The sequence below is a fragment of the Copidosoma floridanum genome, unplaced genomic scaffold, assembly GCF_036245765.1.
Source record: "Copidosoma floridanum isolate Cflo_tuat_1 unplaced genomic scaffold, Cflo_Japanese_pri ptg000034l, whole genome shotgun sequence".
Lineage (NCBI taxonomy): Eukaryota > Metazoa > Arthropoda > Insecta > Hymenoptera > Encyrtidae > Copidosoma > Copidosoma floridanum.
The window spans coordinates 1,337,758-1,353,110 of NW_028321911.1; the positions used below are offsets into that span (position 1 = coordinate 1,337,758).

The 15,353-nt window shown below is 31.6% G+C and overlaps 1 protein-coding gene across 1 annotated transcript in view; it reads left to right on the forward strand.

Moving 5' to 3' along the window:
* The first annotated feature begins 1,311 nt into the window (after positions 1-1,311).
* Positions 1,312-15,353, forward strand: part of LOC106643282 (uncharacterized) — a 200,031-nt gene continuing 185,989 nt past the window's right edge. The window contains exon 1 of the mRNA XM_014358361.2: positions 1,312-1,978. Coding sequence (XP_014213847.2) covers positions 1,426-1,978 — 553 coding nt within the window. The 5' untranslated portion in view covers positions 1,312-1,425. The remainder of the gene's footprint in view (positions 1,979-15,353) is intronic.

Below are 15,353 nucleotides of genomic sequence, written 5' to 3' on the forward strand. Positions count from 1 at the left end.
GAAAAGTTATTACATTTTTGAAACAATATAGAAATCCTGATTTAAGTTACATTAACTGTGATTTGGAAACGAAAGACAAAAAATCAGATAATGCGTCATTCGTTTGACATCTGATATTACGTCTTTCTCGTCTTGTTCTCAATCAATCTTACTGAGTCTTGGCTAGAATAATTCTTAAGAATGTCAAGAAAGTGCTACAATCCCTTTTTTTTTGTTGAAATGGCTAGTTATTTAATAATTAATATTATTAAGCTGGAAAATCAAATCAACCTCGTCGATGAGGTAGGTAACTTCAATTTTCTTCGAACTGCCATAAATCAAAATCCGTCCAAAGAATCAAGGAATATAACTATTTGCATATAGAAACACACACCCACACAATTCTTTTTTTATTTTTATCTTAATGCATTATTTTTGTAGAAAGATGGCTGATCTTCCAGATATTTTGACTTAAATGATAATTTAATATAAATTATACTAAGATGACCATAAACAGCTGAAAATTTGACATAAAAGTTAAAATGATTCGCAATGATCAACACAATTAAAATAATAGAAAGAAAAAAAAAACAAAACTCTAATTTTTTTTGTTGGTTCGGAAGATCGTAAAAAAAATATATGGATTGAATTTAAGTGAGAAAATTGTAAGATATAACTGATTACACAGTTTTACTTATACACACACACAGAGATCGATATTTTTACCAGAGTAGCGTGTTTCGATTCTAGACTTCCGGAAACATGTTTCTAGCATATTTTTTATCTGTCATTCTTTGTTTACAACAAAGCTCTCTCTACAAGAAAGTATGCAATGGATGCAAACTGGGTCAGAATTAATATAAGATTAAAGATCACTTCGATGAATAAATTCATTTCATCAAAAAATTGTAATATTGTTTCTTCATTATCATTAGTAATTTGTATTGTTGAATATAAGTGTTAACCAATTTTCATAACTCTGAGGTCAAATTGCATGTCCTAATATTACCTGCAGATCTTACAGCATAAATAAGAATTATTGTTAACTGACTTATTTCTTATCGATAAATATATAGAGGGTACTGCGTGATTACCTGTAAAAAATTAAATGTACTGCTTTTGCTGATGATACTAGCCTAAACGTACAGGCATATGTAGAAAAGGGATCCACACATGTGCGACAGTTGAGCTATTTTTGACTACACGGGAGAGATTTAAACAAATCCATCGCCCATACCCTCTCTTTCATTTGCTGTCTCTATTTCTTCTTCGCTTTAGAAAGAAAGAAGTCATCGCCATGGCCGTTAGTTGTTCGCCGTCTGGCGAGAAAAGAGTATTGTATGTGACGAAATGAGGAAAAAGAGCAGAGGATCATCAGAAAGTAAAATTATTGTCTACACCATTATTATCGTCCGATTTTGACAACGTAATCACATAATTTGCAAGATGCCTCGTAAGCCAAGCAGATTTGACAGAAAAGCTTCAAAGAAAAAGCGGCTATGTTACCCCCAAGAGAATGTAGCTCTCGCTTTAAAGGACCTACGTAAGGGCGAAAGAATATGTCAGCTTGTGCGCAAGTACGGGATTCCAGCATCGACGATACGGGCCAAGAGCTCGGGCCTTCATTCGGACAAACCTGGACCTACTTCTATATTCACCGCTGCTGAGGAGAAGCGCATAGCTGATTGGATTTTTCATCAGAGCGCCGAGGGCTTCAATATTACCAAAACTCATTTACTCGAATGCGTGCGGATGCTCTGCATCAAAACGCAGAGAAAGAATCCGTTTCCTAACAACGTACCAGGACGCTCCTGGTATGAGAATTATCTGAAACGATTTCCCAAGCTCGCAGTAAAGATTGCCGAAAATTTTGCAGCCAGCAGACTTACATTTTCCAAGGATAAGCTTAGCCAATGGTTTCGAAATGTTTCTAGTTACCTTTGCAAGAAGGGTGTCGCTGACCTTGGGCCGGAAAGAATTTTCAATTGTGCTGATATAGGTAAGATTTATGCAAAATGTATGTGTGCAAGTGCACTCTTTGCTTGTCTAACTGTTAAAAAAATTCTTTATTAGATCTACTGAGGCATTAATTTTTTTATTTTAACTTTCGATAATGACAGTAATAAAAGCTTTAAACCGAGAGCATAATTCAATTTGTATGCCAACAATCAGTTATCATTTTCAATGCACACTAAGTATCTGTCTTGAGACTAATGTTTTAGTACAAATTTAATATTCTCAACAAAATACATAAGGGAGCTCTGAAAGTCTGCAGCATAGTGATCGCAAAAGCAAGAATTATTTTAACTGTAACCGTATGTTATAGTAAAATATATAGGTATATTTAAGCATACAATTGATTGTTGCACGAAAGATCAATGCTCTGCGTCTACAGTGTCATGCATTTGCACTCCGTGGCTATAACGTATATATACATACATACATACACACACACATACATGCATACATACATACATGTAAACATACATTAATAAGTACATATTCCACACATTTGTAAGTTAATTTGTGCACACCACGTAACCCAATTTCAGGGCTAACATTTGAAATTAGAAAAAAGCAATTAGAGGCATACTCATCTTTGAAAGGAATCATCCAACTAAATAATACAGTCTAAAACTTAAAGTCTGAAAATCGAGATATGTGTGGTGTGGTCATGCCAGCGATCTCAAACGTGACTTTCTACTCGGTCGAAATTAAAAAAAATTAAATAAATATTTAAAAAATCTAAATCTTGCTTATAAAATTTATGCTTTTTGAAAAATTTGAAGGTAATAAAAATGTCTTTGAAAGTGTTTGGTTCTTTTTTAACTAAAATGTTTTTTTCTTTTTATCAAAAAAACATTAGTAAAAAATTACAAAAATACAAAATAACGACTTAGTTGTTTTCGTTCCAGGCCTTGACAGGTCATGTAAAAATCACGAAAAAAAACTAATGATTACGTACCTCGTAAAGATGATGTGAAAATCACAAATTTGTATGTGATGATTTCGACCGAATAATACTCACCTGAAAAAGATGTGACTTTCGTGTGATTTTTTTTATGAATACAATAAAAAAAAATTTGATTAAGATTCAAATATATTATCGTTTCGTTATCCATTTATTCATTCACCACTTCTGACTACAGTCAATAAGAGTAGGTTAAAGGAGACATAGTTTGGGAAAAATTTATAAATGCATGAAAATTGTTATTTGAATTGGACTTTTGTTAAGTTGAAATTTTGGACATAAAATATCATAGTAGATAAATTCTCAAATAAATAATCAATAGATAAATGTAAAGTTAGTACCAAAAAAATATTTTAATAACAATAATTTCTATGTACATTCTTATCAATCATCAAAATTTAATGTTGAATTTGCAAGTCTCAAAAAGGCACATACGAGATGTCCATTCGAAAAGAATAAACAATTTTCCACTAAAAAGCCGTTATTTAATTTTCCGAGTTCTCAAAAACACATTACATATTGAATGATGGATATAAAAAATTAAAAATTGTGCATAAAAAATAGCCGACTAAAATGTACTCAAATGTCAAATTTTACCCAAAAAAAGATGATTGATTTTTTTGAGGTTTCAGGCTCTTAGAAGACTAGTTTGGAATTTAACATGCCAAAATCAGAATAGCAAATTTAACGTAGTTGGCAAAAATTGAGTAAAAGAGAAAATTGAGCAATAAAAAGCCTTTTTTTACAGATATCTACAAGTTTTCCTTATTGTCTTATTTTATTTTGAAGTATATTGATACAACGTTTATTGTTTGATTTAAAAATTGAAAATGGCTATAATGTGAAAGTTGTAGAAGCACAGAATTTACTGATGAAATAAGAAGTCTAGTATTTTTCTTGGATTTCCGAAAATGATTACATTTTAATGATTGATAATAATGTGTATAGAAATAATTGTTATCAATACATTTTTGCCTCGTATAGACTGAACGTACTTACCGCAATAACCAGATTCTTGTTATGAACGCACCTTAGAAACAGTAACTTATTACTAAGTCGTAACTTCTACTTGAAAATCCATTTGTTTGGAACCTTTGCAAATTTTATCTTTTCCTTTTACAATGGGGATCCCAAAATAATACGTTACTCCACATGCTATAACTATCGTTACCTTCCTCAAACTTAATATAATTGCTCTTACGACTGAAATTTGAATTTTTTTTCTTTATACTGATTACTTACTAAAAGATAAAAAACATAAAGAATTGATCCTATAAAAAATTGTTTCACACTAATCGGTTGACTTAAGTTCAAGATATCCTTTGATAAGAATATGGATCGTGTAGGGAGTTAAACATGTTTAGTAAAGGTTACACTGCTAAAAAAAGTCAGCTGATTTGAACCTGCGATCCCTTGCACACAAGCCGAGGCCGTTACCCACTCTGCTATGAGCAGGCCCAATTTATGATTTGTGATTACTACATCTTACCGTACAGTTCGTAACATATTTTTAATGTAAATTTTTATTTACTTTTGGTTCGATTATACATTCAATAAATAATTTATTTATTGAAATGTATATTTTTGGTACACGTTTCTTTCAAAAACTTAGCAATAAAATTAGTGTATATTAGCAGAGCGGCTTTCATATATATTAATGAACATTAATTTTTTAATTCACTTATCATTAATTTGTTTCTTTTGAAACAAATAAATAATTGTTGATACGATTTTCCATATTGTTTCTCCAATTTTCATACTTAAAAAAAAAAGATTTTTGGTAATGTATAAATACAATATTTGTTTTTTATTTTGTTTTTGTCTTTTACGAAATTCAGAGAGGTGGGAGGAGCATAAATGTATACAGGAATGCTGGAAATTATTTTTCTCATATGAACGAGCCTACGTACATGCTTTTACACTTACTTGACCCCTTTTTTCTTGTGTTGTTAAAGGAAAAAAGAAATTATAAATTTATTTGAAAATGAAGCAGGTTTATCAAAAAGTAATCTTTTATATACAAACAAAAATTACGGGTTTCATATAGATCTAATAGGTGCAATTTTAAGTGATTTATGTTAAATTGCAAATTTTTAAAATTGAACATGTGAAAGAGGGTCCAGTTGAATGATATTTAATTTTTGTGGTATTTTTTATGGTATTTTTAGTGTACTATTGATGCTTGAATAATATCTACCAAAAAAACCTTATGCTTGATGAACGTCCTGAAGGGACATTTACTGGCATGTACTACTGTGCTATAAAAAATGTTATGAATATGTGATGAATATGAGCGTGACGTTACAGATGTTATTAGCGTACGCAGCTGCGTATAAAAAATATCAGCGCTGAAATTAGTCGTAAACTACATCGTTGATTCAGCGTTTATTCCATGTTGAATCAATGCTGATTCAGCATTGAATCAGCGTTTGTTGAAAACAATAATAGTAATTAACTTAAAAACAGTGCCTTTTTCATGGTAGCATTGCAGTTTGCAATTAAGGTAGTTTATCCCAAAATCACTTTATTTACAATCTTCTTCAAACTTTGCATATCACTTCATTAGAGTGTAATGCATAAATGTTCAAAATTTTATTATGACTGTCCGTACCGTTTTCGTGATATGAAGCTGCAAATTTGGACTCTTTAACACGGTAAGCATAGGCGAGATACGCGAAAAACGAAGGTTTTGATTAATTAAATAAAAAGTATATTTACAATTCTTATGAAAAATTATGAGCATGAAGTAAAATATATGACGAATCTACTATATTTCACACAGAGATGCCATCCGTACAGTTTTTTAATAAATCAAATTGAAAGTTAGTAATTTTCCAAATGAAGCAGACAATAAATTGTGGGTTATCTGATATGTGGCAACAAAGCGTACTGCAGTCGCATGGAGATGAGTCGCTGGAAATATATATATAGATATACGTACTGTATCGATGTAGCAGAACAGCTGTTTGAATTGATGCAAATTAACAAAATATTAATTGAATTAACGAAATAATTTTTAGAAATTTATACACGTGATTGATTTATGTGTACTTGTAGAAATTGTTTTTTGTATTTCCCGTTTTTCTCGCGATACTGGTTGCTCATGTTTACCAAGGAATTTCTAACCTAATCAACCAGCAGAACAGTTGGAACGATCGACTTAGGTGTAGGTACTGGTGGTACTACTGCTATGTAAAGTATTGCTGCGACGTAGCCAGACTTTTCTAACCACGAGTGTATGAGTGTGTGAGTGTACATAGATATGTAGAATTCAATGTGTGTATGCCAGTGGTGACCAACTTATTCTTTACTATCTATGTATACTCGTTCGTATAGCAAAAGTAGTTATGGATGAGCTCCACTGGTGGGGATAAACTACCTTAAAATAGATTATTTTGAAGCTTACAACCTGTTACAACAACATGTTCCCCAGTTGATAATAAGTCAACGTTGATTCAACGCTGAATCAGCATTGATTCAACATGGAATAAACGCAGAATCAACGATGTAATTTACGACTTATTTCAGCATTGATTCATCACTGATATTTTGGATAGGGAGTATTGGCCTGGTGCAGAACTGGTGGTGACATCTAAAATGCGACCCCTGTAGGACCGAATTGGTGAACTCGGACCCCCACATTGTGTGGGATGTAATAAAAATTTCAAAGATCACAATAAGATGAAGCACGTCCAAGGCACATTTTTGCACCATAGTGTGCATGAATAAATTCCGAATAAAAAAAAAAAACAGAAAGAAGTTAATTATAACTTTTCAATAAAAGTCAAAATTACTCATATTTGAGTTATGTTTTGGATACAGCTATACTCTGCCATGATGCTTGTAGTTACATTGCGGTAGTCGTTATACTCACGCTGGTCTTGTTTCACCTATCCCCTCCTTTCAGCTGCACCAAGCCAATAGAAAGTTGTTTCGAAACCATCGAAACATTCGATGAAAGTGTACAGTCTTGTATTGACCAGCCTTCATATTGTTTATATTGTATTTTGCCTTAATATATTGTTTATAATTGTTCAGTTGATAAATATTAAAATATTTATTGAAACCACACCCGAATAACGTAGGAATACTCATTTCAAAGAAAATTGCACCACCTTTTGTACACAGTATCGTTTCATGGAAGGGATATAAATATATATATATATATCTCCCTAAATTATATAGTTATTTGTATGGGGCATTCCACATAGCCCCACCACAGACCCCCCACAGCCCCCCAAAAATAAGCTGAAATTCGACCGTTTTCATCGCTAATTTGACATTTTCTAGCTTTTTCCTTAGACCCCCCCACGGCCCCCATCCAGCCCCCCTACACGATTTTGCCTGTCCCTCCACAGACCCCCCACGGGCCTCCCATACCATTTTTCTTACATCATGTAATGTATACTTGTTGAATGATGAAATATTAATAAGTGACTTTCAATTTATTACCATAAATATTGCTGATTCATCTATAAAAATCATCAAGTAAAGTCAATAAATTATGTAAAAATCTCTTTCCAAACAATATTTCCTATTTCTATATTTTTTTGCCTTTCTACTTAAATAAATAAATTATTTTTATTTTTGCATCTTGATAAAGCCACATATAATTGACCATGAGAAAATAAGGGTTTTTTTTAAATACAAACATACATTATCGAAATTTTGACCTTGGGATTTGTTTATTGTCATAGCAAATGCCACAACGATTGGAAACTGTTTACGATACAAAATAAACGGCAATGTTGAGGAGTTTCCTGTGTCTAAAGTTATTCTTGGAATGAAGACTCTATATCCAATTTTTTCTCCAGTTATTATTTCTCCTTCTATATTATACTGTAATAATTTTGTGATTTGTAAACGTTTTCCATTACAAAGTTTATCTGATATACTTAAATTTCTTAGTAACATCACTATTGTATAAATTTTTAGATTTAGTTCATGAGGTGGTAATCCTTCACGAATATTGTTCAACATTACCACCGGAAAATTTAAATAAAAATTATCGTCTGATTTCTCAACCCCTTTATAAGTTGCATTATCTATACTATAGTAAGTTTTGATTCCTTCAGATAATTCTTTATAAATTTTATTATTCAAATAAGAGGTGTTCTCGTAATGCGATGTAAGTATAACACTATTCATCGAACAATTGTAGATATTAGAAAATATTCGAGAACATACATCATTTGAGATGCAATTTTTAGGAATGTTAAAAGTTTTTATTTCATCCTTCCCCAGTTTTTAATAATAATTTTGAAAATTCTTTATCGTTAGAACAAATATTGATTTCTAATTCTAAAATTTTGAATGAGTTTCATAAAAGTGAAGATTTAATAGTTTGTTCAAGTATAATTTTTCTATTACCGTTTTTTATCACTGAGAGAATCTGACAAAAATTACCTCCTAAAATAATTAATTTATTTCCAAAATATTTTTCAGTACTACATAAATCTCTTAACGTTCTGTCTACAATTTCCAATGCTTTTTTTTTAATTATTAAAGCCTCATCCCAAATATTTAAATCAACTTCTATTAATTTTTTATTATCTGACTCGAATTCTAAAAATGCATTCTCTATACCATTAAGATCTAAAGGAATTCTAAAAGTTCTATGACTGGTCATCTCCTTTGAAAGCAAAATTGATGCTATGCCAGTCCATACCGGTGACATGATTTCTTCATTTTGAGAAGTAGTATATATACATCCTCTCGGGGAAATATATATATATATATATATATATATATATATATATATATATATATATATATATATCTTCCCTCCTAGTGTATATATATATATTATCTGTCACATAATTTTATAAAAGTGTAACTTTTTTCTTGGGTACCCAAGTACCCACTGTCCACTGGTTTATTTTTTTTAAATTGTCTTTACTAACAATCATTATTTATTTGTATCAAACAATTTGAAGCAAATCAGTAAGCTTACAACAATACTATAAAATTAATATTTAAAAAAAAAATCATAGTACCTAACTACGAGAAAAACACAAGTCCTAATTGAAAAAATCAAAGCTTTACATTACAAAAACATTGTGTTTTCAGTTATTTTGAGTTACTTATGAATACTTAAAAAGTATAATTTAAAAAAGGTTATACATGGTGAAAATTAAAAGTTCTGTAATTACGAAAAAATACAAATCCCAAAGAGTGCAAAAAATTACAAGCCGTGATAAAAACGTAAAAGTTTTTAGGAAACATAACATATTTTTGAAGGCATTTAATGTATATTACACAAGTACCCACTGCAAAATATCTAAATTTTTATAGTTAAATATGTGCCTTCCAGAGAGTTTTAAATTAATTGAAACCGTTCAGAAAAGTAGTTCTTTCCGCCCCTTAAAAATTTTTTTTAAGTTCCAGTCGAGTGATAAAATACAATTCCCAGCAGCTTGACGGAACATAAGTCCTGACTAAAAAAAATCCAAAATTTTTACTGTGAAAAGTATTTGTTCTGTAAAGTTCTAAGTTAAATTAAACAGTCGAAAAGAGTATTTTTTTGGCACTTTGAAAATTACAACTTCCGTTAGAATGCATGTTTTGTACGAATAACATTTTAATTTTTTTTATTAGGACTTGTGATTCCTTGCACTCGTGGAATTTGTTTTTTTTCTTGATTGCGAAACTTGTCAAATTTTAACTATCAAAATCTAAAAAATTAACCTTTTATAGTTTTTATAGTAGATTTTAAATGCCTTAAAACGTTTATTCTGTATAATATTAAAATCATAATTTTTGTGAGGACTATACTCGTGGGACGTGTATTTTTTCGTGGTCGTGAATAGTATTGGGATATAATATGGGCCACTGGAGGGGATAAGAAATTCAACATGACGCGGAAGAGTCAACGCATACACACGCGCAGCATAGGACTTAAAGGCAATTTTTCCTCCGTGTTTAAATTTTTCATGACAATGAGGCCCGTGCATTTTTCTAAACTATATTTACATCGGGAAGCAGCTCCCAGTGCACTTTTTTTATACTCTAGAGCTAAGTGTAACTGACGAAAATCCAAATTAAAATACGCAGCTACTGATTGAGTGCTGTACCTACATGTATACAAGCACTGCTGTAGATATATGTATACGCGGGAAAGCTATCATCAGCTGCGTGTTTTAATTTGGATTTTCGTGAGTTACATAGCTCTAGAGCATAAAAGAAGTGCACTGGGAGCTGCTTCCTAATGTAAATGTAGTTTAGAAAAACGCACGGGCCTCATTGTCATCAAAAATTTAAACACGGAGGAAAAATTGCCTTCAAGTCCTATGCTGCGCGTGTGTATGCGTTGACTTTTCCGCGTCATGTTGAATTTCTTATCCCCTCCAGTGGCCCATATTACATCCCAATGTTACGCACATAGTGAGCGAGGTCAAGAATGTCTTAGATTTCATGTGAATAAACGCCTGAGGCGAAGCCAAGGGCCCATAACGTGAAATCTAGGACATTTCTTAACCTCTGAACGTGGTGCGTATTCTGTTTTTCATCAATCGTGGGACGTAAATCCCTTCTTTTGGCGCAGGATTGATGAAAAACAGAATACGCACCACGTTTGGAGGTTAAGAAATGTCCTAGATTTCACGTTATCCGCTCTCGGCTTTACCTCGGGCGTTTATTCACGTGAAATCTAAGACATTCTTCGCCTCGTTCACTAGTTGCGTAACATACTATTATTTTTCAGAATGAAATCCCCAAAAAATACCCGCTTTAGGACTTTTAATCGTCTTAAACCACGAAAAATACGTACTTTGTGTTATAAAAATTCTAACCTTTTTGTCGAGTCTTAGAAAACTTTCCATCTGTGGCACTTGTAATTTTTTGAACTCATGGAACTTGTATTTCATGTGATTACGAAACTTATGCATTTTTCACAATCAAAACAAAAACAATCATATTTTTTATCATTCATAATCTACTCCTAATTACTGAAAACGCACCTTGTGTGTCACAAAAATTTAAACTTTTTTTATTAATTCTACTAATTTTTTTACTTACAAAGACTAGTAGTTTTATGCACTAATTTCTATTTTTTGTGATCAAGGAACTTGTAAATTTCTCAGAAATAAAACCAAAAAAATAACTTTTTTGAGTATTTGTCATCTATATTAAATGTCCAAAAATGCATATTGTTTCCTGAAAATTTTTACTTTTTTATCACGGTCTGTATTTTTCCGCACTTTCTGGGACTTGTATTTTTTCGTAATCAGAGAACTTTTAATTTTCACCATGTATAACTTTTTAAAATTGTACTTTTTAATTTTTCATAAGTAACTCAAAATAACTGAAAACACAATGTTTTTATTATGCAAAGTTTTGATTTTTTCAATTAGGACTTCTATTTTTTTTGTATTTACGTAGTATGATTTTTTTTTCAAATATTAACTTTATAGTATTGTTATTAACACAATCATTTGCTTCAAATAGTTTGATACAAATAAATAATGATTGTTAGTAAAGAAAATTAAAAAAGAAAAAATTTTTTGTACAAAAAATTTACTGACAATTTGGCATCACAAATCAGTTAATTTATCAATTGACAAATTAGCTCATTTTTTTCAACAGATAGCTTAATTTCATGTATTATTTTTCAATCAATACCTCATATCTTACGAAATTGACCTTTTTTCGCTGTGACGGACCTTGCAATTTGCAAAATGAGAAAAAAAACGTATGGACCGTATGATTTAACGTCAAATTCCTCCAAACGCAAAAATTTTACATTACAAATATGTATTAATTATAAATAGAAACCCTAAACGACGAATTCTTAAAATTAATGTTATTCCAACACTCAATTGATCAGTAAGACCTTCGGATAATATACTCAACAGTAAACAAAAAAATGCTATTTTCCACAGAAAAAATAGAGTAGAAAGAAGAAACATGCAAAAACAGTTCTCGATCAGTGCAGATTAGTTACAGTTTAGGTGCCAGGTCGGGTCCCATGGCTTTTTGCTTTAGAACGGACCCACCAAAGTTTTTTCCGTGTATTTTAGCCTGCTGAACACGATTATCCATAATGGGTCGCGATCCGGAAGGACAATTTTTTTTCTATTAACAAATTGTATAAACAAGTATGAATTTTGATTTATTGCGTAAAAAAGAACTTTTTCTAACTCTTCAGCTTATGTTGAACAAAAAAGTTTATACACAGTACATACCTAAACCCAATACTGTTCTCGTAAAAAATTCGAGAACTTCAAAAAAATGCGTTTTTTGCTATTTTTAATGGCTTGCTATGGTAAGCCCAATTAATATTTTTCCACTCAACGCCCCTCAAATTGTGTGCCCAACATGGTAAAAAAGTAATACCTGAAGATCAATTGATTTTATTTTGTTGGTTTTACCCAGCGAGCTCGACGGTCCGTGCCTTTTTAATGTAACTGACATTTTTTTTTATGTTACACCTGCTTGATACTATTATAGATTGTGGTTCGTGATACCGAAGGTGTTCAATGTTTTGTTATTAACAAATTTTATAAACAAATTGCAAAAATGGGAGTTTTTCAAAAAAATTCTTTTTGCTTCTCGAACTTTATTTAAACAAAAAGTTTTGTATAATGTGTATCTGTTAATCCTATATTTTTTCTGCGAAAAAATCGTGAATCTTAAAAAATGCATTCTACCCGTTTCTCACACAGCTGCAACGTAATGCTATTATTATGATTCTTATAAAAAAGTTTTTAATTCTCCAGCTTACGGTGGTATATCTATAACTGAGTATTTGGTTTAATTTGATTAGAATAAAAACAGTAAACGATTTTAACGAATAAACGATTTGATCTTCATCCTCAGCCTAAAATAAAGAATTAAAAACTCTTTCGTAAGAAATCATAATAATAATAGTCCTACGTTGCAGCTGTGTAAGAAACGGATACAACGCATTTTTTAGGATTCACGGTTTTTTCGCAGAAAAAATGTAGGATTAACAAATACACATTATACAAAACTTTTTGTTTAAATTAAGTTCGAGAAGCAAAAAGAATTTTTTTGAAAAATTCCTATTTTTGCAATTTGTTTATAAAATTTGTTAATAACAAAACATTGAACACCTTCGGTATGACGACCCACAATCTATAATAGTATCAAGCAGGTGTAACATAAAAAAAAATGTCGGTTACATTAAAAAGGCACGGACCGTCGAGCTCGCTGGGTAAAACCAACAAACCAAAATCAATTGATCTTTAGGTATTACTTTTATACTATGTTGTGCACACGATTTGAGGGGCGTTGAGTGGAAAAATATTAATTGGGCTTTCCGTAGCAAGCCATTAAAAATAGCAAAAAACGCATTTTTTTGAAGTTCTCGAATTTTTTACGAGAACAGTATTGGGTTTAGGTATGTACTGTGTATAAACTTTTTTGTTCAACATAAGCTGAAGAGTTAGAAAAAGTTCTTTTTCACGCAATAAATCGAAAATTTATATTTGTTTATAAAATTTGTTAATAGAAAAAAAATTGTCCTTCCAGATCGTGACCCATTATGGATAATCGTGTTCAGCAGGTTAAAGTACATGAAAAAAACTTTGGTGGGTCCGTTATAAAGCAAAAGGCCATGGGACCCGACCTGGCACCCAAACTAATAGCTGAAGATAAAGCATTATTAAATCATGATGAGTTGAATTAAGTTAATGATTTTCCTTTGAATGAGTCTATACTTTTTTCTTGTGATCATGTCGGTTGTAACAACGATGATTTTAATCAATCAACTAAAATTGAAGAAAACAGCGACTGTTAAGTGATCAGCAAGCAACAGTAATACTGCTTGATCTAAGAAAGTCTTGTTGTCAGCCTTCATCTTTGCCAAGAGTTGTAGTAAATCCTGCCAAAACTGAGGGAATAGATAAATGTGTTGATGCTGACAATGTGTCTATTATGCATCTTGTGAAGACAGATGATCAATTGAATAGTTTTTCAGGAATAACTTTCAAGTTGTTGAACAATTTGAGTGAGGCTGTTATGCAATGTGAGAAAAACCATAAACAATTTAAGTATTCAATTGAGTCAAGAATCGCACTGGGCTGAAGCAAATTAAAACTACACTTGACCTTTAAGGACGTTCGGTAGTGATTGAATTTTCCAACGAATTTTTCTGAAATTTTGACCAGACGTTTTTATTGTTGTTACAATAAACCAGTCAAAATTTAAAGAGGTTCCTCTGTTTCGTTTTCGAGATATTGAATTTCAAAGTTAAGTCATTTTAACACTGTCGCTTATGGGAGAACTGACTAAATCACAGTTTTAAGCAAATTGGGCCAGTGAATTTGGCCAATTTTTTTATATGTTATAGATAATGTTATTAATTTGATGTATACCAAGTTTTGCGACGATCGTCTGATTCGTTTATAAATAAAAAATTAAATAAAAGCTCGACCGAAACGCAACGGCAACGTCGCAAGTGGCGGGAAATTCAAAATGTTCCAGGATGTTGATCAGTAAATATCTCAATATTATTGTAGATATTTATGCATTCACGCATAAAATACAAGCTTACGTGTGTGCGTGAGTGTATGTACAGAACGCCCACCCCTTCCCATAAAAAACAGTAAATGTTAATAACACGCTATTTATTTTTCTTTTTAATTTCAAATTTATTATTTCTTCTTAAGATACAATTTTTTTGCACATTACAAAATCACATGCTCATAGTTTGAATCACTCATCTTAGAAATCATCCTACTTATCTGACATCCCATGCTGTATGAGACTTGTCAAGTCATTTAAAAATTCAAGTATTTTATTTACACTGGTAGCTCTTTTGATTAAAGGGCTTTGCCCATTTATGTCGTAACCGACGCAGCACGCAGCAGACGAGCAGACAGTGTAGAGTGTGCAGAGACACCTGATGCGTGTACATGAACACTCACACATTTAAGACCCGTACGACGTTGCCAAATCTTCATTCATCGCTGGTTTCCCCTCACCGCGCAAATGTTTCCCCCCGCTAACACTACCGAACGTCCTTAAGTGCTCATCTATTATATTTTGTCTGAAACGACAAGCCTGCAGCCATAATTTTCTTACTACTCTTTATTCATTGGCATACATTCTTAGTCATGCAATCTACTGGCCATCAAAAACTGAGATAATGTAGAGTATGCCAAAATGCTTTAATAATTTCAAAAAGACCTACATAATTTTGGACTGCACTAAAATCCCAATCGAAAATCTAAAGTGTTTGCGATGTAGACTTCGCACGTATTCTCATTACTCAGGATGCGAGACCATGAAACTGATGGTAAGAATTTCTCCTTTAGGTCTTAAGAAGGACAATTGTCCCCATGGCGGAACGGTTTTTTATTTTTTGTACCAAAATTTTTGTTGCTCACGTATAAGTTTACAAAAATTGCAATAAATAGCTTAAAATATCCTTAAAACTTTT